General features: G+C 37.0%; 1 protein-coding gene across 1 annotated transcript; it reads right to left on the bottom strand.

Moving 5' to 3' along the window:
* Nucleotides 1-987: 987 nt before the first annotated feature.
* Nucleotides 988-21,740, bottom strand: LOC115446647 (transcriptional enhancer factor TEF-1; the record flags this gene model as incomplete). Its single annotated transcript, XM_037441478.1, is given in 10 exon segments — nt 988-2,276; nt 3,937-4,171; nt 6,736-6,902; nt 8,059-8,139; nt 12,388-12,586; nt 13,125-13,165; nt 13,630-13,728; nt 13,981-14,111; nt 19,113-19,242; nt 21,610-21,740. Coding segments are annotated over 10 exon segments (1,328 nt in total), but the record flags the coding sequence as incomplete, so codon positions are not given.
* Between the last annotated feature and the right edge of the window lie 3,540 nt (nt 21,741-25,280).

The raw sequence follows: 25,280 nt of genomic DNA on the forward strand, positions 1-25,280 counted from the left end.
CCATATTTAAAAAAAAAAACCTTAAAGCTATGCACTTTACAATTTATCTAATATAACTCTATCAAATAAATACAAAAAAATCTCCTTATTATTATTTTATTATCGTCTAAGATAATATTTGCCTACCTCATGTCTTGAAACTAAACGCTATTTAATGCACAATAAACTTAACAGCACGTTAAATTTAAATGAGCGCACGCGAACGCGACAACGGGAGGGCCCTAAAAATATTTGACTAAAAGAGAGATCAAATCATTGCCACGAAAACACTTATTGTATAACCAAGCCGTGTCCTGTATTGTGGTATACACAATTTGTACTTTAAGAATTGAAAGCGAAAGATCGACCATGGTTGCTGCAGTTCAAGTTCATAAAACATTTAAATAGACGATTTACCGAATACGACGCCATCAGGTATTCTGCACGTTGACAGTTCATAACAAAATCATGTTTAGGACTATAGAAATTTGTCTTACAGAATATGATTCCACGCACATTTCTCGAAGATAACATGACACGGCCGCGTTACGCGTTTACACTATCATACAGAATAAGGGCCCTGTTCAACGGAAACATACTACTTACACGTAAAGACAGCTGCCGGGGAGAAGCCTAAAATATGTATCCAGAAATAAGTGTTGTATATTTTAGAATATGTTTAAATGGAGATATGTACACGCGTTTTGCACAATAAATCGAATTTCTATTTTGTCGTATGATACAATTTTATTTCACAATATGTCTGGCAGACCATGTGAACACATGAGCTCTCTAACGTACGTTTGTTACATTAAAATATGTACATTTAGGTACAATATGTCCTTAAATAATAATTTCATGTGGCAAAGATTGCAATAGTAAAATTATCTGGCAAAAAATACTAAAAATCCATAACGAAATGCTACCACTCAATAATACCTAAACGTTACAAGAACCATACAAAGCGATGTTTAAACAAAACGAAAGATGCCACGAGGGTTAGTGAGAGACAGTTCGAGTTTGGACTGGTTTAGAGAAAGTTAACAAGCGAATAAAACAGTTCCAACAGGATGGACTATAAAGATAGAAGACATCTCCTTACAATAATATACTTATTAAAACTATTTATGTTTCACGGTACACTACACTAATGTTTAATCTTTCCACTGCCGCCTTCCCTGTCAAACAATTTGATTGAAACACAGTGGAAAGACTAAATACGCTCAATTTATGTTAATGTAACATAATTATAGAGGCACTGTGTGTATTCAATTCTATATTTTCTTATTTGACATTATTTTACACGCAATTTATGTATATTGAACAACGTTCATATTTTTATGAATAATGTAAAAACTTTAATTATTGTTACTTCCTTGTTTTCTTAAAAGAAAACATAAATACTAAAAATGAGTAAAAAGGGAACGATTTATGAGGAAATAAAAAAAAAACAATATGAAAAAAAAATCTAAAACAATAACATGACTAATCCGAAAGAACATAATCAGTTCACTACGATAGGTTATTCAAAATTGAGCTATACATTAAACATTCAGTTACAAAAATACTTGTGGCGTAATTTTCAGATCACATTTTTCTATATTACGTTCTCGTCACTATGTCGATAACAAACGTTCTTTATCTGTCGATAAAGTTACTACGTGCGGATGAAAATAACGTGAGAACAAACTTGCGCAACATCCAAACTGCGAGAGACGAGACGTTACAAAAATATGTATAGTGTGTATACACTTATACTCAATTTGGAGCCACTTTTCACTTGACAAATACCAAGATGAAGACGAACAGGCATTTCCTTTCGTTTATAAGGATATTCCTCAATGGTGTTGTTGATAATCCAGAGCCTTATCGATTTCACATCTAGTATATTTCACCATCACACATTGTCAATTTGCCTGCATCACCCACATCTCATCCAAGCAGGTAAAGTATCAAGATTACCTACAATGGTAATTGTGTTGCTAACTTCACTCGAGTTTATATTCAGGGTCCCCACACATTTATTCCAAATTCAAAATTTCGAACATATGACGGTTAACGTCCCTTGTTGTTGCAATTCAAAACTTCGATATTGTCAACAAATACCTATCCAGTAATTGTTTTGTTGTATCGTCTCTGTCCGGCGCAGTCCAGTGGGTGTGGTGTGGTGTGGTGGTGCGGGTTCAATCCTTGACGAGCCTGTAGATGTGGTGCTGCGCGCCGTGTTCGCTGTTGGAGACCTCGAACACGAACGCCGCGCACAACAGCGTCTCTTGAGTGTCTCTGTTTGACACCACCTGGGGACAAATTGTTTCGTTAGCTATATATACATATTCCTTGGTCTTAATCCTACTCTAACACATGATATTTTAATATCATTATTACCAGTGGCAGCCCTAAACGACGCGAGGCTCCAGGCGGAGCAAAAGTTTTCCGGTTTTAACAGTTTCGTCGGTAGGATCGTAAAAAAGTCCTCCAAGGCACGAGGCCCAGGGCAGTTAAAAGGTTCGCCTAAGGGCGCCTCTGATTATTACCGATATACATTAATATAAATTATCGACTCCAAAAAATATTTATTGTGCACATAAATAAAAAAATGCACAAATGGAAAGAAGAAGTTTGTGTATTAAGTACTAATTTATTGGTGACCCTAATATAAATTATAATATTTTTTTGGTTCATAGTAGTTTTAGAAGTCTGTATTAATTGTTAACAAGACTTTTTTTTTTTATAAATCACATCTATTTGAACGCATTACAAACCGAATCTTTCTTATTTTGAAGTTTAAGTTCAAACAAAATTATTCTTGAAATGGATGCAAATCAAGGATGTTGATTTTATACTGAACCCAACATAAAAATAATTAACAAAATCCTATTTGATTTTAGAGTTCCCTTCTGCATGTTCGGAAACCAAGGTTCTAATGGAATAACTTTAAATTATGACAATTGTAAATAATTATAAAATCCAATACAACAAAATAATAATTTAAATTGTATCACAGGGTAAAAAATTATCGCCAAACATAAAAAAATATGACACATTGAGACCACCTTGAACTGTGTTAAAAATAAAAGAAAAAGTGCGTCATAATATACATTATAGTAAAGTTAGTAAAAAAAAATTACCGTCTTAAAATAGTACAACATACTAAAAACAAAACTCGTTTCCAGTGAATATATTTATGAGCCAACACCAGCAGAATTTTAAGAATTTAGGGAAGAGGTAATGTATTGTATTTGTACAACTTAATCTTAAAAAGTTTATCCCAATTCCCGGATTGAGGTCAAGGATGTGCGTCAGTTTCATAGTATTCCATCTATTGTATGGTTTTACGAGGTAAATTCCCATAATCATTTCCGTGTATAATGCACGTAAATATCAATATTATTTCCTTTTATGTTTCTTTGAGAAAAATCATTGAAGTAAACAGGTTTTTTGTTTTCTTTTTGTATTATCATAGGGGAATCGGAAAATTTATACCCAACATAATATAACTTGGCATAAATCCAATGGCAGTGGTTCGTTGAAACGGACCACGTGCATATATTTATTTTAGGATAGACAGTAGATGAATTTTTTTTTGTAAATTACAATGGTTTTAATAAGCTTATCAGAGTAAAGTGATTTCACTAGACCTCATAGTAAGTGGAGCAGCGTCTAGATATAGTATCGATTAACTATGATTAAGTATCCCACGCTAGTACAGGTCCATACATCCACATTATTCTATCAACTATAGAAGAATGATAATGATTTCTTAAGTTTACGCGAAAGTTAGTCATTAAATTAAACTATTTTTCGGATATTATCGCTGTTTTAATATTATAATTTCCTCCCGACGTTTCGAAGACTTTGCAGCGTTCGTGGTCAGTCCTACAGCAATATAGCATATTTAATTTTAATTATAGTTTTATAGTACAGATAGTTTAACTTTAATGTGAATGATGTACCAACCTGCAGTATTGTGAAGTTTTCCAAGACGCTGTTCATCATGTACTTCTCGGGCAGGTGTTTGAGTTTGTGGATGAAGTTGACCATGTACTCGCACATGGGCGACCTGTGGATGCGGTACACGAAGCGGCCGCCCTCGAACCGCGCGTACTCCGTCTCCACCTTCTCCACGACTTGTTTGCCGAACGAACACACTTTCGTGCTGCATGTTATTGTCATGTTCTCGTTGCTTTCGTATCTGGAATGAAGGATGAAAATATTTTAAATCTATGCATTGAGTAACCTCATTTTTGACGTTCATCATCAGCCCTGTATTATAATACTGGCACTGCTGGGCACGGGCCTCCTCTATTACTGAGAGTTTTTTTTTTTTTTTTGGTGAACGCCATGGTTATCACCGGGGGTACCCTGCTAATGGTGTATAGGCGATTCCCCGGCTGAGCAACCATGGCGTTCCTTAAGATAGGGGATGGGGATGGAGAGATGTGGGGTATTGGGAAGGGAGGGGGTACTGAGAGATTAGGCCTTAGTCCTCCACGCTGGCCTAGTGCGGGTTGGTTTAACGTTCGTTTACAAATATTTTTAAAAAGTTCTAGTGTAGGGGTGATTAATACTGTCCCACTGCTGGGCTCAGCTACTGCTCAGAGGGATTAAGAAAGAAGGTGGAAAGATGATTACGTAGCGATGTTTGTAGGATTTTGGGTTCAATCCCTGGACCGGGAAATATGCGATTTAATTTGAATACCGTTGATTGGTTTAAGAGTGTGTCCCCGATAGAGAAACACTGAGTTTTACTACTTTGTGAATATGTCACGTTATAAAAAAAGGATTCCTGCTGGATATGTGGATGCTAACCAATATTCGCACATATAACATATGTATCTAGCCTTTCAGAGATAGACATGATTATTTTAAAATATTTTGAAAAATCCACCATCTCTATCAAGTATCAATGTAAGTCAAAAAAGCATTGAAAATGAGTACCAAATCATAATCTTGTAGTAATGATAACTTTATAACAATGCTCAATTAATTAATTTTGTTAGTCACTAAAGCATTCAATTATTTATATTAAATAACGTATTAATCTGCATAAACATTTTCTAAGAACGGTATCGTTGTTTGCCAACATTTCTATGAATGAAACCTGAATACGCAGACAAAGTATTGTCAATGCAAATCTTTTGACCAATTGACATGTTGCATTATGACAACTAAATAATTGTATAGAAACTATGGCTGTTTTTATTGAATGATGAGATGATGAAGCATTAAAAAAATTGGTCGGTCACATAGCGATCGTAAACCGTATATCACCGTAATAAGGTTCACTGTTGCGATACCGTTGTGGTCGAGTTTAAATTAAATGGTTTTATGAGATGATTGCTCGGCCAAAATCTCGAAATTCGTATTACGTTTCAATTAAAAAGGATCCAGTAATGTAATAAGGCGTTATTCATGCGCACAAGACTGTTACATAATGATTTCTTACGTTTACGCGAATGTTAGACATTAAAATAAAACTAATTTTCGGATTTTGATCGCGGTTCTTTATACAATCTTATTATTAAAAATGGAGAGAAAACCATTATATATAAAAAACCGCGAAAAAATCCGAAAAATATTTTTATTTCAATATACTGTTACATTTAATATTATATTTTAAAAAACGTACTTTACAATGGCGCAGGGTCCATATAACTCTGCATATAGCTATATAATTCCTGCCGGCTTCTCTTTCATAATCTATGTAAAATCTAATTATCATTCAAACGAATTGCAGACCGCTTTTATCCATATTATTAGAACCTAAATTGTGTCGAATTCCCTTTCTGAAAAATTCATCCTTCGCCACTAGAATTTTGTATCGTAAAAACTATATTTCTCCGATAAGCCAATCTATTTCAATTTGGTTCACTCTTCAGGAAGAGATCCAAGAGTGCAACTAAATAGAGTTCAAAATGAAATACCATCTTTATACAAACTAATCTGTAAACACATTGCAGTAAATGTCGACGCAAATGTCGTAAGTTCACGCGTTGACATTCAGCCGTTTATACGAGCGAAATGTTCAAGGATATTGTGTCGATTTACTCAGCTTTAGTTGTATTTAACTCATTATAGACTGTTTATTTTTCTCATTGAATTACTATTTTTATTGGATCAGTTGAGGTAGGCTGTTTATTTACTATCTATACTATGTGAATAATGTTTGCGTATCCGCCTTTTTTCTGTGTCATAGTGAATGGTGTAATCTCTGAAATACACGGCGCAATTGATATTGCGTCGATTGAGATCTGATGATCTCCTTGTATAAAGTTATTGGGCCTCGTATTTTTGAGTAGTTAAAATTAAGACTAGTAATGCTGAAATTAAAGGCACGCTCGAGTGTATGATTAGTCATGATTAAAGTTCACATAGAAGGAGAGGCCCGTGCCCAGCAGTGGAACAGTATATAATACAGGGTTGATAATATTATATTAGAGGAGTGCAGAAAAATAAAATTCATATACAATCAGTCTTACTTATAAACTTCTTTTAGCATTAAGAGCTGATTAAGAATTGCTTAAATAGCTGTGAAACCATCACCGGTTACCAAGTTTAAACCTTATTAAGATACAAGATGGCGGGTTTTGACTTACGGCTGTTCGAGTGAATTTGTGTTTTAGCCAAGCATAGCTTTGCGATTTTTTTATAAGGAAGACCGAATATGTCTTACCAACATATTAAAGCCGCTGATAGAATTTCGACCACTGAACGACTAGTTAACATTTAAAATACGTAGGTACTAAAGTTACTCACACACTGGTGACTCCGTAGAACGCGCCTGGATCGTCCAGGTTATTCGTGTTGAGGTCCGCCCAGAACTTGACCAGGAAGAACGCGTTCCTCGGGCCCTTCTCGTACAACTCTTTGAGACCACCCTTCTTCTCCGGGAACTTATCATTAATCTGCTGAACATCTACCGACTGGAAAAAAACAAAAATAAATTTAGAGTTATATGACATTAGTGATATTCACTGCATAGTGTATTAACAGAAACCTTAAGTAAGGTTTCAGTAAAAAATAAAATTTGGTTCTTGGTTTCTATTTTTTATTTAGCTAACAATTGCTCATGATTCCCAGAGAATGCACGCCCATGTACGCGGGGACATGTGTCGCGGACGTAGGCACACAGTGAAGTGTGTATAACCTCATGGTTGCCAATTCACACTGAGGCCTATAAGGGCTCGCGAACAGTTCTTAGCCTTCTCCCCTCCTTCCATCCTAAGAGGTTTCCTTATCCTTCCCAGCTATCCCCTCCCAACCTTCCTCCAGGACCCTGTAGTTGCTAAGTCGTAGGATTCCAGTATCTCATTCGAAGGTTTCCCCTGGTGTCGACTGCGGGGTCCGAGATCAAAAAGAATTGGTCATGATGCAACAGTGCTATAACGCGGCGCCTTCTGATCATTCCGTTCATTTCTTCATTAATCATTTCGGCAGGATTGCAAAAGGGATTGTACGACCTTAGAACACTGAGATTGTGTTGACAATTATGTTTCGTGTTTTAACGAATTTATTACTTTAGACAAGGCAATGACTTCACTGGATACGACGGAAAGTGGCGCGTAAAACAAACAATAAAAGAGTACTTGAATCATATTCGACTTAATTATCTGTCGGTCTTATTGCTTCATAATTCTAGATACAGGTGAATTAGATCGATAGATGCTAAGTTATATAAGGATCTTAGAATAGGTAACCGTATTATTGTCAATCCAATTGTTAGAAGTTTTGGGCCATAAAAAAAATAATCAAATTGGCTTCTTGATTCTTCCAATTACATATTGTTGTGATTGCTTGTATCGCTTTTACGAAAATTCTGCCAATATCAAGTTTGAAAAGCAGAAGGCATACGTGTTATATACTATTTGGCAAGGTATAATGAACGAAATAAAAATAAATAAGTAATGGTCATTTACATTTTTGATTTTTAAATTAATGGAAATAAAACAAGGTGACAAAACCGATTAATGATGTTGATTAGTATGGGATTCGGTTGAAAATTCTGTACAAACTGTCGGTTGTTTCAGTCAACATATACCTACAAATCTAAGAAATTAGTGTACTATGAAAGATACATACCTCTAATAACGGATCTGCGTATGTCACAGTTCCGCCTATGTGCACAAATAAGTGTTGAACTGGCGCCGTACTCGGCGGATACTGAAACAAAAAAAAAATATATATTAGTACAATGTGTTATGGATACTATTACTTACTATACTTCGAAATTATCTTAGGTCAGGTTTAACTCTAGTGATAATTTGGGTAACCACTCCAACCTTTTTAGTTGATATAGAGATTCAATGTAAGTACAAAAAAAAAACGAAAGCAATAAACAGTATGGTTAATATAGGCTGGACATCAGAACCAAATTTTTGCTCCAAAAGTTATTACTTATCGGAATAAGTAATTGTCTTATTTGAAATGTCCGTATGACAAGATGTTATAGCATCCTTAGATATTAATACAAAAATAACATATTTACAGTAAATATGCGAATATGCGCATTAAAAACGCACAAATCACGACTTGAAAAAATATAAAGTATTCTACATAGGTGTTTTGCTATTTCACGGTAGATAAAGTAACCATCACATGAGCGCAAAATGTTTGTATGACAATCTTCCCAATGTCCGCTCTATAATCTTATTCTACAAGAAAATCGATCACTCAATTAACTTTTTTTGTTCGCGTCCTATCCTTGAATCACACTCCCTTTTATAAATAATCTGAATTTCCTTATATGTGATGTACAAAAACATATATGCATTAAATCAATTTACACACTACAAAAACGACTTATGCTAATACGTTAACGATATTAAATTACGACCGCATTTGAATAATCTATTCAAAATGCGAAATTATAATTAAGGATGAAAATATTCGTAAGAGTGCGGTCCTAGTGAGAGCGTTAAACGGATAGCGAAGCGAGGTATAAAATACTTGACGCATTTAAGAATAGCAATATCAGTCATGTATTTATGTACTGTCACTGCAGGGCACGGACCTTCTCTAATACTGAGAGGGATTAGGCCTTAGTCCACCACGCTGGCCTAGTGCGGATTGGCAGACTTCACATACCCTCAAAATTATTATAGAGAACTTCTCAGGTATGCAGGTTTTCACGATATTTTAAAGCAAGCGATAATTCAATGAATATACACATAACTTTAGAAAAGTCAGAGGTGCGTGCCCTTGGCTTTTGAACCTGAGGACATTCCTCTGGATAGTTCGTTCCACTCCCACTTAGGCTATCGCTTACGTTATTATGCATATTATCACTTTTCGCTTATTTATAAATGCGAAATACGGAGATGTTTGGACGAATTGAATATAATTTCATACACGGATATGCCATGGGCTCGATTAACTTATAGGCTATTATTCCGGAAGAGTTCACCATGGGATTCTTATTATAGGACAGGTATTTCACGCGAGCGGAGCCACGGTAAACACTTATGTATTCCCGATTATTCATAGAGGTTATTTATCTAAGGACGGAGCATTGCCGTGATAACGTCTATGAATAAGGGGGTTAGTCTTAATACATGTATCCTAACGTTTCTTATACATGCCCGTCATTCTTTTACCCGCGCCCGCTTACAAAATCACCACAGGCTTTTGATATTAAACTTATATGAATGTATAACATACGTCACTACAACGCAACAGAATATGTGAAACAAATGCCGTGTCTGTTTTAGACTGTGTGTAGACCGCGCAGAAAAATTTGCGAATATTCGTTCGGAATCAATCCCTAGGGTGCTTATTACAATCATATTAAAAGAATACTTTAGTAAGGAAATGGAGCTATTGATTATCCTGAGTCGTATAATGCTGAAAAATCTTTACTAATGCAATTCTTTAAAATGCAACACTAAGACAATACAAATAAGGTCTTAAATACTACGCATCTTTGGATAAGTGGCAGAATCCTAAGTAACATACGAAAACGGTCCTTGGTACCTTCAAGGCGGTCGGCGGTGCCGTGCTAGACCGAATTCTCGGTATTAAAAGTTCAAGGTGTGTTACTTTCAATTCGCTCATTGTTGCCGCGGACGCTTTTGAAATTATTTCGGTACAAGTGCACGTCTTAAATGTGGTGTCGTTCCTGGTAAATGTACAAGGCCGGTTAAAGAAGTTTCTGGACAGGAAATTTGAAGTATACGGGATGGATTTTTTAGATGGAGCAGTAAGGGTCAACCGGCCACCTCAACTGCTGTAGCTACTAGAAAACTTTTGAAAACCTTACGATCTACATTCACAGACTTTAAAAAAAAATAGTTATAAAAAACATCTTTTTCTTTTTAATATTAATCGATCTTTTTGCTTTAAAGTATTAAAAGTCTAAAGGATTTGAGTATATTTAAGATTAGAAATTTTAAAAAAACTTTCTTCATACATTTTATAGTAAATGCGACTTCAATTCGCTTTTTACGTCACACAACTTTATATTCAGGGTCGATTAATGTTGTTATGGTTATAATATTGTATATAAGTTGATGATTTGATGTTATTTCTTGAAAACAAGAACATATTACTAGTGCTCGAGAATCTAATGTAGGATGTAAGACGTTTGCATTATATTGTGATATTGTTTTTTGCACTACATTCATTATAATGGGACGATCCTGGTACGCTGTTTCTATTCTTCTGATTCCGTCTTCCGATAGCACACCGCATCACCATACTCTATCTGATTCCAAATTAAAAACTAGAACAAATATTTATTTACCTCGTCACTTTTAGTTTACTGTATGACAACTTAATAAAATCAACTTTTACTTGCTTCATACACACAACTGCAATCATTTGTTTACACAACATATCGACCGTATAATAAATATACAGCTTAAAGTACTCTCAATAATGATTGTCACCTCGAATTTATAACTTTACGATCGCAATCGCTCAGGTAACGAGCTGGATTACTCACATCTGACTTGATTGTGAATGGTAAGTCATGAAATCATTCCTTGATACTTCGTTGTAGTTGGTTTCAATTTTAAGTTCTCTTGAATATCGTAGAAGACTAATGGCGTGTTAAATTGGATGGCAGAAGGATTTTTGGTTTCAGTACATAAGCAATTAGACAGTAGTAATTTCAAGAAAAATTTTAGAAGACTAATAATATGTCCTGTCATGTCGTCTAGATAGTTTAAAAATATTTAAAATGTCTATAATTATGGTCAATCTTTTTCGTCGACTTAGGCCCTGAACTACCTCTTAATACCATTTACGTTCGACACCGCAACCGAAAGCCATATTTCGGGGTGACACAGTTCAACATCATAAGTGGAGACAGCAAAGTCTTATTTTAATATAGAGTTGCTGAAGTTACTTATTACTTTCTTCGTCTTCAAAAACTTCGATAAATCGCCATTCGGGACTATCTTCAGACTTTTCTTAAGAAGGGACTATATAATATTGTTAACATGGGCTTGCTCATCGTCTTAAGACAGCGTGGGAGTTCAACTAAAGCTTACGCGTGGTGACATTCCTGAACTCTGTAATATGTGATCTTTCCCTTAAAAGGAGTTTCATGTGTCATTAGGGTTGTGTCTAGAATCACAGAATAGATTGTGTACCGACACTTCATGGCTATGTTTAGAAATTATTTGCGTCTAGTTTTATAGCTTCATTGACAAAATACACAACACAACTTTATTTTTAGTGATTTGCAACCCTTAAGCTAAGTTGCACATATTTTGAAGTCGAAGGTTCTAAGTTTTACTCTACTCGCGTTGCCAACCCTGACCTTTACAATAAAAAATAACTTTTCCTTAGAAGGAGGCAGATGTGTCATTAGAGTTGCTCATCGGATTAAGATCTTGCATGGTATTTACTGACGAGGCGAATACCGTGATTGGACATTCATTAATCGCGTCTATATCTGCATCTAAACGGGGAATATCGAGTAGGGTTGTCAACTAATCAATAAGTCTGAATGAAGTGAAACTTCGGTTGAATATTCACATTGTTAACTAAAACTAAATGTACTAGAAATGTTTTTTACAGCCTCGATTTCTGATCAATTGGTAACTCCTGATTTCAGCAGGTGCTAAAAGACTATCAAATAAAAAATGGGTCATCGCTTGAGAATTTTATTTGCTTGCTGCATTAGGTTGTCTCAGTATATTACTAGTAGTACTCCACTACTTAATTAGCTTTAAATTTATGGTATAGGTTTAAAAAATAAAACAACATTTTTGCAAAAAACAGGCTGAGATGTCAATATCTCTGTTCTGTAAATATATAACTTACGAGTCCTAGTAAGACTGCACACGGCAATTGCTGTATATCTCCACACTTTTCTCTCCATATTTACTCCACTGGATGTGAACACAGTACATTCTCTCTGTAGGGTTGTCAACTGTACAAGCGTTTGAAGGAAAATGTACTCACCGTGTCAGGGTCGCGCGGATGCTCGACGAAGGCGGAGAACTCGACGAGCCTGAGCTTGTGCGTGGCGATGGCGCGCCCGTGCCCAGGGAACGGCTGCCGGACACCGGAATCCGCCACAGTATCACACCATGCAGCTGTGATAGAACACGGCTGCATAGTGTGATGAGCATTAGCATGTGGAGGAAACAAAGCTGAATAACTAAGATCCAGTTAACTTGAAGAGGTGCACACCATGCAGCTGTGATAGTTGATAACACAGTTGCATGCTGTGATGAGCATTAGCATGTGGAGGCGACAAAGTTGAATAACTAAGACACAGTAAACTTGAGGATCCTGCTATAATTTACTAGTTACCGACATAAAAACCACTAGTTGAGCGCGCAGATCGAACCCGCGGTCTCTTGTTTGACACAATGACAATTGTTGATCATCTAATACGTCACGGAGAATGTCAGAATAATAAAATTTACTTCTCAAAGCATGAGCTTAAGAGTTCTGAGTTCATTCTACTGCTAGAAATTACCACGTTCAACTACTATAACTCATTAACTCCACACTTGTGTTACTATCACGATGATTGAAATATGTGGATTCATCTGCAATACTAAATATTTATTCGCGACAGTTCTTCTTTCTCTATCTTTCTTTTTCCATCACGATTGACCATGTTTTACAAACAAATCTTTTCTTTTGTCTCAGTCGTAGGCGGGTAAGGCAAAGAACAAGATTATACTCACTCTTGAGACGTACCGGCCTGCAGACCTGGTTGCCAAAATTGCTGCAAAAATAACAACCGAATTAAAAAAAAAAATCACAAAAACACTAGAGATTGTTAAGCATCTTGTTATTTTGCTGAAGTTGTTAAATCTACACACGTAAGCTTCCTTTGTTTAAAACTAAAACATGAGTGACTTTTTTATTTTCTCTTTAGAAGTTAGCATTTCGCGATTAATGAGAGCTTTTGCGAACGCGTCGCCTATACAGTGCTTGCGTATGTACACTGCATTATAACTGCCTTTATTCAGCGTACAATACGCGATAGTGAAAAAAAAAACATCGAATGAAAAATGTGAGTAAAGCGAATTCAGTTATCGATTTGTGTTATTGTTGTTTTTTTCCATACGTGCATTTGGCAACATGCCTAAATAGTAGAAGCAACACGAATCAGAGGCAATTTAGTTTGTTTGTTGTTGTTTTTTTATAACAAATAACACAAAGGCATGCCTTTTGCAAGTTGAGTACCGTATGGTGGTACGCTGGGTGAGGTAAACCTGCAACGATCTGTGCACTAGATAGCGTGCTCATTGACTGCATGGCCTTTTCCTTCATCACACCACCGTCCTAAACGTCAGTTACAATTTTAATGTGTACTTCGTTTCAACCTTATTGTAAATGAAATGTAAACTCTGATCTGCTATTTGCACCAACAAAGCTAAACCGAGTGTAAACTAAATCTGGATTCCTAAAATCTTGCCACTGTTCAATAAGCTCAACGAGAATGGCTCGCTTTTACGTCTCAATTAAGTCTAGACTTGACTTAATAGTTAGTGCAAGTAGCCCCGGTATATTGTGTGAATAGTTGAAAGTACTTACCACCTTGAGTTTGGCTTGTATTTCGCGTAATTTCCGCCTAGCTAGCACCTGTATGTGTGACGAGACTTGCTTTCTCGTGCGCGTCTTGCCCGTCCTCAGTTTGATATACCTCGCTATTAACTCGTTCCTTCCTGTAAAACAATTTCCATCAATTAAAACGGCGGTGGAAAACCAAAAAAGAACATAAAAGCGTGCGTCGATTGACATAACCCGCGAAATGTTTCGCATAGTTGATTCAGATAAACGCGCGCTCCACAATGCGATGCCGGCGGAGCTGCGCCGATCTGTTATGAAACAATTTTCAAAATATTTTGAATAGCTATTTTCAATCATTGAAACTGCAGTCGGCCCGGAATGCGGGGTGGATCGGGCAGACTCAATGCAACTTGCCATTCTGATATAATTTTCATCCGGCATTCACTACATTGTATTTATATTACATTTTAAGATAAAATATTAATCACGAATTTTGTCGCGAATATTTTAGCCGATGTCGAATTAATGAACGGTCCGTTAATTAAATAACGCTGAGCGTTGCCCGTATTCTGTAGCCTGCGAGGTGCGCTCCACGTGTTGTCTAATAAATAGTGATCACGTTAATTGAAACAAGATCTAATTGACCTTGTGTCGCGATTTTAATTTAGGTAACAGTGTATTAATTGGTGAACAACACGGAGGAAGGCTCGGTCGGACCAAAGTAAATTGAAATCTCATTGAATTCGGGGAATGCGATGGCGACGAGAGGCGGCTGGTGCGAATTTAATTAACCCCTTGCTTGCTCGTTGAGGCGAGCGTGCACTCCACGTACGCCTATGGAACTATTTATACGTAAATTGGACGCACTCGTGGTATGATTTTGTTCACGGTATTCGACAATAATCACCGTTATTGAACAAGTGTCAATGAGTGTTGGTTTTTATTAATCATCGCTAATGGGGTTTTAATTGGAACAGTATAGTATATAAATGTCGATTTTAATTTTTTATCAATTCGCAATTAATGTAGACGTCAATAGACGTCGATACATGCGCATCCCTATTTTACTCTGTCAAAAATAAAAGAGCACTAATCAAATCTAAATTTATTTTTACCTTTATACAAAATTAAATTGAAAGCGGCGAGCTTGGGAAACAAACCCTAGAAGACTGTTAAGTCAAACATTCTTGAAATTACTTCGAAATTATGGCAGTGTCGTAAAGTTTTCACGGCGCGGGCGTTAAGCTAAAATTAGTAAGTGTGGCCACTCTAACAAATTGCTGTTAGCGCGGATTAGTGAAGAGAATACACACATCGTCTATTTTGTGAGTGTGGTGAAGTGCACGCTGCGGCGCGGCGGCAGTGGCGGTAACGTGCGCTTGTGACATCGGCGCCTGCGATGTTGCCGCGCCGGCGAATTGAGCATTAAGAGTGCTTTCACCCGAAACGACGCGTCGTGTGCATCCTTCTATAAATAGTGTGGGATGCACAAGGACCGACAGAACGTTTCTATTTCGCGCCGAATAGAAAAAACAAGAGATCATTATTTATTAGTTGGTTAGTTGGCTAATTTGGTCCATTGCCAGCGCGACGCGGCTACGCTCTCGCGCACTCGCGGCGGATGAAATTGTGCGTGCACGCTCCGCCGGACCGCCCGCGCCACTCAAACGCTTATTAATATTAAAACTGTATAATTACTAGAGAAATAGCATAATTTTCATCATGTCAATACTCATTATGAAACACGATTTATAATGTATCGATGTATGAGAGATGTTTTGTTATAAAAGCAATTTGATATTTTTGTTGGTTCTCTCGTGACCCGAGGCGTTGTGAAACGTAATTTATTCGACAACTGGGGAGATATTGAAGATCCATCAGAAATGCATTAACGTTCGTTCCCGTACCTGAAGCATGACTTCGCGATTGTTTTCGCTTAAAAGGGCTTTATTCCCAGAAATATATTTTCATCAATACGACTCACGTGGTTGAAGATATTGAAATGTCGGAACTTATTCAAATACGGGTTGAAATTTTTCTGTAGATTTGCTATATGTAGGAAAGTTATTATTTAAAGAAATGTGGAATCTTGTAAATTAATACTTTATATACTTTATATATATATCATATTTCAGGAGAAATTAATATTAACTTTAAACGTATTTTAATATGTATTTATATTAATGGGAACGAAATCTCGCATTAATGAATTTTAATCGACTTGTATTGGCACTGAGCTAGGACTAAACTACTTTTGTAAGCATATCAAACAATTACTATGATTGCGACAGGCTCCTGATATATATTTCAAATTACGAAGGTTATTTTAGATACCTAAATACATTCTGATTGCCTTTCTGACGCGCAAAACATCGCTCTAGATGAAAGTCACTGTGAACGTTTTCAATAAGAGACATTGACAAAAACAAAAATATTTGACTTTGTACTGAATTGGAGCGTCCGCTCCGTCTTAGCTGAATTTCACGCTGACCCAAACAGAAGCTATGCGAAGCAAATCCTCGCGGAAAGGGTTGAGTTGCGACAGGTCTAAGGAGGATTTCTCGGGAGACAATCGGGAGTTATGCCCGAAGGCGGGCACGGAGGGCGACAGGGCGAGCGAGGGGGGCCGGTGCGCTAAACAACGGCGCGGGCGGCCCGCCCCTTCTTTATATTTTCTTACTGCGTTCGCCGCCTAGCGGCGCGGCCGGGCCCCTTACACGCTCGCTCGCTCACTAATTGCGCATTCTTCGCATAGTTTAGCCCTCCCGGCGAACCCCTCGCCCGCCGCCCCCGGACCACGTGAAGCCGTGTGCCGACGAAACTTTCATACTGCCAGGATATTGAGCGGTTTTGAATGTCTTAACTCACGAACGTGCCGACACCACTGCTCCGAGTACTGGCTTTGTTGGCAAACTGTTCCCAACTACACACCGCAGCGGCGGCGTGTGAGCAGCAAGCGTTAAAGACAGCCTTGCAAGTTGGCGGGTGCTGCAAACTGCATGCCGCTCTTTGCACACGTGCACTTCTCCTGCCGGCCCGGCTAACTTCATTCAATAACTCATCACATTCACCCTGATGGTTCAATATATTTTGACGTCTTCGATCTTGAATCTTCGATAGATTCGCTACTTGAATTGACCGATAAGATGACATAACTTTAAGTGCATACTATAACTTCATATCTAATAGATCATAACAATCAATATTTTTATGATAACTACGACACATTAAAATGTACAATTAATTTCAGTGGATTCCGTACTCATTGGGCCAGTATGGTAGAGTCTAGTCTAGTCTATGGCCTTAGGAAAATCCCTCTTGCAACGTATTGGGAGGCTAAAAATACACGTCAACGATTTCATATTAAATAATTATCGCGGAATTATAACGACAGCTAATATTAAACAATTAAATTAATAGACACTAATAGCTCTACATGTCCATGGCCATTTACCGCCTTTTAATTAACGACTCTTCATTATCGTGTCCTGTCAAAACATCTCGTTAACAAAAAGAGAAAGCATAATGGCCAAGCAGATACGAGTGCACGGCAATCAAGTGTACAAAATGAGTGCGACATTAGATTACGTGGCGCGGCTGGGGTGAGCAGCGAGCGCGGCGCGGCGGTCGCCGAACACGATGGACAAGGATGACGCACTCCCGGCGCTAGATTAAGCCCGAGAGGACACGTCTCGGAGTAATGTGCTCATATATTGTCCGGGCGACGCGGCCGTGGCGCGTGTCCGCAATTATTATACACCACCATGCTCTTTTATTCGTGTTTATAGGCTCAAGAAAATTTGTTCGTCTCGAATAATCGTATAACTAACGTTTCATTATCATATACAATAATTAAACGAAACAAATGTTTAATTAAATTACACAAAGCAAGAAACCTCGACGACTCTCGTTCCCTTTTTCCATTTTATAAAGATAAGAGGGATTCTGAGCAATTTAAACGGCGAATTTCTTTACGCCTATTAAATCACTTAAGGTGGACATATCGCCTTTGTGGTAAATTTGTTTAGCAATTCCATTTGGCACCACGACGGGCCTGAGCGGGCAGTCCTTTAATTAAAACCGGGACGTATAATGTTAGAGCTCGACGCAAACTTAATGTGTGTCCGGCGGTGTAAATGGCACTCGCTCCCACTAATAATTGTTCTACGTCAATTCTGCTCCATAACCTTTCCAAAAAGGGCCGTTCTGAATCTATTACGGCGTCTGTGTTAGTTTTAGTTATAACCTGAGAGTACGGAGTTCTTTGGATAGCGCTCAATGTAATGTAATGTCAAATACAAAGTTATGATCGGCGGGCGATGGCGGCGTAAACTCAGATTTTCTCCAGCAGTTAATTTACTAAGGCAAAACGTTGGTTTATGTAGCGATCGTCACGTAGGCGTTAACGAGCTTCCCGAGTTAACATTGTAACGTGAAAAAATTCACGATCACCCACCCCCTAGGAACGGGAATGGTTAATTTTAATAATCACAATTTATTGAATCGTTCGACGGGTTTATACAGAGTGGGCGAGTTTTTTTACTTTCACACACAAAGCGGTGAAAGTTTTAGTGTCCGTTCAGATTTTTCCCAACTCCGGAACGTGATGAAGTCCTAACAGCGAACAAAAGCGACGCGACTCCAGTTGACTTCTTCGAATTGGCGACACGGTACGATCGAGTGAGATAATAATTGTCGGTTCACGTCTTTCCGTGGAATCCTATTGCGCAAACCGCTTTGTCGGCTCACATCAATAGGTACCTACAGTGGCTTTTGTCTCGTGCCACATCCATTGTTCATTTTGGGCGCTGTGGCCTTGATATCGCTCCATTATTTAAATAAATTGACATGTACGTACGTTAATCGACCGTAATAATGTCTACGTTATGTTTAATAATTGTCTGGCTTTTGTGTTTTATATTGACCTAGGCGACATTATTCTTGCTACGAATTGTGCATGGCGATATCAGCACATTATAAAATTCTCTCAAAGTTCATGTTTAATAGTGTATACCTACAAAAATTATAGCAGCTGATATCTAATCAGAGTTCAATAATTTCCCAACAAGAATACAACCCGGGAATCGAACCCTTCCACTCCACAGCCGGCATCGCTCAACATAGCCAGCTAGTTCCTCTAGCATGTCCGGACTCACCGTACATCTTGCCCTCGTCGGATAGGATGATCTTGCGGCGGCCGCACGGCGGGTATATCGCCAGCGCCTCCTGGAAGCTCTGTTCGATGTCTGGACTCCATACTCCCTCCGCGTCCGCGGCCGACATGTCCTGAAAACGCGCCTTCGTCATAAAAACACATCCTGTGTTGGGTAAGAGTCTATCATGTCGATATTTGTAAAGAAAACGATTACCAATTTCTATTTAATTCTAATTTGGAAGGCGCCTGCACCCGTTACATTGTTGGTGGTGGTTATCACTAACTACTAACCAAAACATCCTGTAAAATACACTGTAGATTGTTTAATTCATCTTTTAACTTTTCTGTAAATATAGTAAGGTTTCCTTTCAAGAAAACATGAGCGGCCTCATTTCTATTTAATTTGTATCTTTTTAATCAGAAAGATGCTGTATTTAATGCATTTTGTTAATGAAATTGCATTTGTTTTAAACTAAACCGTACGTTCTTGCAATGAACGGTGACTAATAACATGTGTTTCGTACGAGACTTCCACTTAATCTTGACTACAAAGTTTTTTAAACCACTCAGTTAGTCAATATTTAATCAAAATTACGTCCCACATTGAAACAGCCACTAGCGATTCTCGTAAAACATGGCAGACAATTGCGACGGGTTCGCACGAAATTGTTTCCGAGAAGACTTCAAATAATGACCCACGCGTACAACTTATCAAATGAAAACTTACATGAAACAGATGTATGTACATCTGGACGGTCGGTTTGTTTACTGTGTTCGATACTAGTCAAGCAGTGCGTCATTGTAATTAATAGACTAGCTTCTATTCTAAAAAGAAAATGAAAATAACGTTGCCTTAGTCTTGGTCAAGCGGTGCGCGTTCAAAAACATAGTGATTCACTGTTCCGCGAAACCACTTGAAACATTGCTGTTTCTGCTTTTGTTAATATACCTGCGAGTCAATATTTACACATAATGTAAACAATTTTGCACAGTGGCCGCTGAGTCGGAGGTGTTTGGAGTCGGTGACGGTTCACCATCTGACGGCCAGCTGGCGTGCTGGTCTTTATATTTTTATCTATAAAACTTAATGATAATGATTTATAGTTGCTTGTTTTTGCTGAAGCTTATCATAGATGATGATGCACCGTATAATATATTGGTAAAATGTAAAATCAGTTAAAAAATAGGTTAAAAGTTTAATGTTTTTGTAATACATCTCAATAACAATTACGACTTTATCACATAATAAAAAGAAAATGGTTTAATTCGATCTTAATAATGGAATGATTCGATTACTAATCCTTTGATGAACATCTACAGCAACTAGAAAACATGAACCAATGATCAAAGACTTAAAAAAAAAGTATGCTACACAGTGAATGCACATATGCCTGTAACAGATGCATATTGTATTCACAATAATCCATAAGCGACGTTATTTTTTTAACTATATCGACTGTTCAAAGGCTAATTGACTTAAAAGACATTTTTTTCCGACACTAAGTTCAACCGTCGATATAACGAAACTAAATGGATTTAGGAATTTGAGTGCTTATTAAGCCATCAGATTTGTAGGATTACATAATCAATTTGCAACATTCAAATCAGCTACTAATCCGGGCTTATAATTTTAGTCTGTTTTAATAACGAAGCCGGCCTTTGCTATATAACTTATAAAAATATGTTTTGGGCGCCAAGGATTTAACAATATCTATTAATACACCTAATCCATTTTTCATAACAAGCAGAGCTTAATATTGAGCCCCGTTTCTGGTCCATGATCAGTCACTCTTTAAATCCATTATTTTCAGATTTGATTAATATAATATATGAATTGATTCAAAAATAAAATTAGCAACTTAATAAACTGTATGAGAATGAGTTGGTGCCTTTTAACAGGTAGGGACATGTATGGTAAAGCATTAAGATTAGTGCGGGCATTTCGTCACGGCAGTAACCTCTGAATGAGTTTACAAAAATGTGACATGGACATCTACATGTGCTAGGGGGATACTTTATTGCCAAACATTATAATATTCGGCAATAAAAGGCATTTACCATTCTTAGAAAATGTATATTTAACGTATAAATTGTTAAAATTTCTGTCAATATACCTACTAAGTTTTTCTTTTAATATGTAGCTAGGCTCATTCCTATTATTTTATGCGGCGGAATCAACCCCAACTATCTATTGTTACTTGCGTAACTTTTAACTGTTACCAGGCAATTATTACATTGCATCCTTTTTCAAGATCAATTTATTCTACGAGCAGATAGTATTTTTTCTTCTCACAAAATTTTCCATAAGGTAAAGTTTATTTTGTTATTGGTTGTGGGCTCATTATCCCATAAAAAATCGGGTGATTTTGCGTGACGCGGATTAAGCCAGCCTAACTCCAATTAAACGCGTCGGATTTTCCTGGCTTCTCTACAGACTTTTGGAGTGAGCCCTGTGAAGATATAGACTATATATAAATACAAATAAAGTTGATAATAACCTTTTCATCGTCGCTGGCATCCCCAACGTCGAGGTGCTTGGCGTCGGCGCCGCCCGAGCCATTGGTGTCGGGCGCGCCGGCGGCCGTGCTCCACGGGGACGCAATGGTGCCGGCAGCGAGCGCGCCGCTCGCTGGAACAAACAGAAAACAACTATTAGTATATGATATCGAATTGGCTAACAAACAGGTAAGGAATTTTTGTTGTTGTTGTTCCCTTGTTGATTTCCTGTAGCTGATGTTGGTGTACAAATGAAGTGGTAGTGAAGGCCTGTACAAATGAAGTGGTAGTGAAGGCCTTCCAACCAGTATGAAATTATTAAAAGTGTTAAGGGATCAATCAACTCTTTTAAATTTCTATGGTTATTGAAGCTTTAGTTCGAGGGAGACGATAAATCGGTAGGAGAACTGTAAAATTTACTTTTTTAGCATATTTCTTAAATGACTTTAAATTTATACTGATCTCATTGTTTCACACTCTTCATAACATCTCGTCAACTAAATTCTAGATCATAATATTAAGTCTAGAAGGTTCAATTCTGCTACAGGATTGGACTTTTCTTTGACGGAAGCTGAATGACGATTTTTATCCATAGTATATATGTGTTTGTGACGGCAATTAGCCTTTTCTATGCTTACATTCTTATTAAATACTAAGCTACGTTTCATATGAATGCGGCATTAGGAAGCAAACTCGTAAAATAAAACCTGTTAACATAACCGCCGCGACCAATGGCGATGCATTTTATTCCATTTGTTTATATTTTGTTCATGGGCGGAGCCGTGTGAAATGCTATTTGAAAGATATGACTGCCAATTTGTAAATACGTCACTTTACGTTAATGTATTTGACGGCAATTGATTGCTCTATCCTTCTGACTGGTTGTATCTTGCTGCGAATTGGTTAGTCATTTAATTGTACGTTTAAATTTCGTAATGATTTTAATTTATAATTATTTTTTACGTTTATACCTATAAAACATTGAAACCTCAAGGAATTCTAGTGTTGATAGAGAAATTTCGTAAAAACCCTGTCTGTTCGAGATCATTAGTTGCACGTATAAAAACGGTATTAGGTTCATATCATAGCGTTAGTTAAAACCGCTTAACTAAAAGAAGGATCATTTAACAATGTTGGAAAACAATTGTAAACGATCCATCAATACATAATAAGTAACGTTTCGAATGTGCATCGTACACACAGCGCGTGGTACTTCAATGTAACAAGCAGGGTTGCTACTTGCTAGATACACAAAAACTGCACTGGATAGTCCGACTACTATATTATATAATTGCAGAGAATACGCTCATCTTATCAATTATACAAAATTCAAACTGAAAATAGGAAGCTATACGAATGCGATTTTTTATAGTTCTTTGTTTAATATGTATTAATTTCTTGCAATTTAAATAATTGACTTAATATTTCTCATGAAATTCAATTGCATTGCATAGAAAGTTTGCAATTGTGACAAATTTGTACGGATGCCAAGTGCCAACCCTGGCGACCAGTTCTGTCGTTTCTCGCGTCCAACGCGTTTGACGTCAGCGTGTTTGTTTGTTTACCGTATCGGATGCTCGCGTTGTAAACTTCCAATCGTATTGTAGCCGATGTGATAATACATCAAACTGGGCAAAACTTGTTCCAATGTTTGTAATAAACGTATTTTAGTACAAACATTGGTCATTTCTTTGATATCGGCTAAGACAATTCAGTCTACTTTATGTTTTATTATTTTTTTTATGTAGTAATAAAATTAATTATACAGTTGTGAATTAATTCAGCTAAGTGTTGCATTTTCCTTATGACTATTGTAAGTCGTTTCAACAAAGCATATGTTTTGTTTGAGCACAGAACACTAAAAGAATAGTAAAGTAACAACCTGTTAAGATCAGCGGCAACTCTCACCTGTTGAGTACAATGATCAAATCTAATCAAGAATCACAAACGCGGCAGTCTCAACTTTAAAGTTTAAAGCAAAACCGGAACCCACTGAATCCAAAATATTCTTAATATCGTATAATCTTTGCCCCCTCAAGATCCAAGAGGCGAGGTCGCAGACATTCCGGAAATTTTCATATTTACTGTTACAAATATGCAGGTACGAATTTACAATATAAATATAATATCAAAACGGAGAATTTCTTTATGAAGATCGGATCGAGCCGGGAGAGGAAAGTATGCGCCGCCCGCCTCGCGGGCTGTCCTTGCTTCTTTATAAATCCTATCTCCTTACTCACCTTTCTTTATAAAAACATTCGGTAATTTTATTCGGGAAATGAAGTTTGCTCTTTTATTGTCGTGAATAATTTTCATAGCAAACTATTTGTGTTTTTCCGTTGGATTAACTGAGTTCGAAGTACGGATAGCTGAAATAAAAGTACCTACACGTACTAAGTACGGTGCGACGTAGTAATGGATTAGTCACTAATTTTGAATATCGTAACCTTGATGTCAAAACTTAGCGACTGAGACATCATTTATATTGATGATCAATTAGATACATATTTAAGCCTATTTATCTATTTAATCCTTATATTACGAAAAACTACTTAATAATTCATTGTTACCAAGAAAGCATATTGTAAAAAATGTAAATACCATTCCTATAATCTTATCTCGTTAAGCTACGACGATCTTTATCATTTTACTCGTGATTGGGTTATTAGGAATGAAGTCACCGTGGACTGAAATACTTTAAAACTCGGGAAAACCATAAGATTATTTTCAAAAAATAATAATAAAATACTAAAACGAAACACAAAACAAAATTTACAACATATAGTAAAAACATCCACAGGAAAAGATATCAACAATACTTCTCAATAGGGGACCGGCCTATGCTTGATTTTGTACATTATTCTATAAGTAATGGTTAATAATACGAAAAAAGCACTCCTGCGAAAACTGCATCACAATTGGTTAAAAATGAGCGAGTAATTCATATTTAAAATATTGTAACGTGCAGAAGTGGGCGCGATGGGGATATCGCTTCATCTCTTTTTTCGCACACGTCGTAATTCCCGATGACGTCACATGTGGATATTTCGTCTCTTTCTGTTTCTTTTTAATTATCCCTTCCACCGAAATTCAAAGACTTATAACTTGTTGATTTTTACCGGATTTTAATAATTCCTTCTGTCTTATAATTTATATTATGTAAATATTTGATAATAGTAAAGAACAAAAATGAGTCCGGTACCCTATTGTTACAACTATCAATGAATCACATATCGCCATCGATGTAATTAACAAAACTGCAAAAAATTATGGATGGTGAAACAACCATTTCTCAATGTTAATAATGCCAATTTGAGCTTTGGACACACACAGCCATGCGGAACCGTGCGTTGTGAGAACCGACATATAATGATAGGCCACCATAACTGGCGATCATGAGGGACACTTTATAGGTAGTCGACATTAAATTTACAATACACTATAGATAACATGAGGATCTACTGCTATCTCTACGGGACCGTTCAATACGGTTAGCATAACTCAATTGACAGTAAGTTACTCAACTTATTGACAAGTATCCCGGAATCCTGGATGTTTATGTGTTTTCTATGTATTGTGTATGTCTGATTCCCTGAAGTCAAGTGCCAATGAAGTCTCATATGCGTATATTTTTTTAAAACTCCTTAACGTTCCAATCAGAATGTTATTAAAA

This window comes from Manduca sexta, chromosome 22 (assembly GCF_014839805.1).
Source record: "Manduca sexta isolate Smith_Timp_Sample1 chromosome 22, JHU_Msex_v1.0, whole genome shotgun sequence".
Taxonomy (NCBI): Eukaryota; Metazoa; Arthropoda; class Insecta; order Lepidoptera; family Sphingidae; genus Manduca; species Manduca sexta.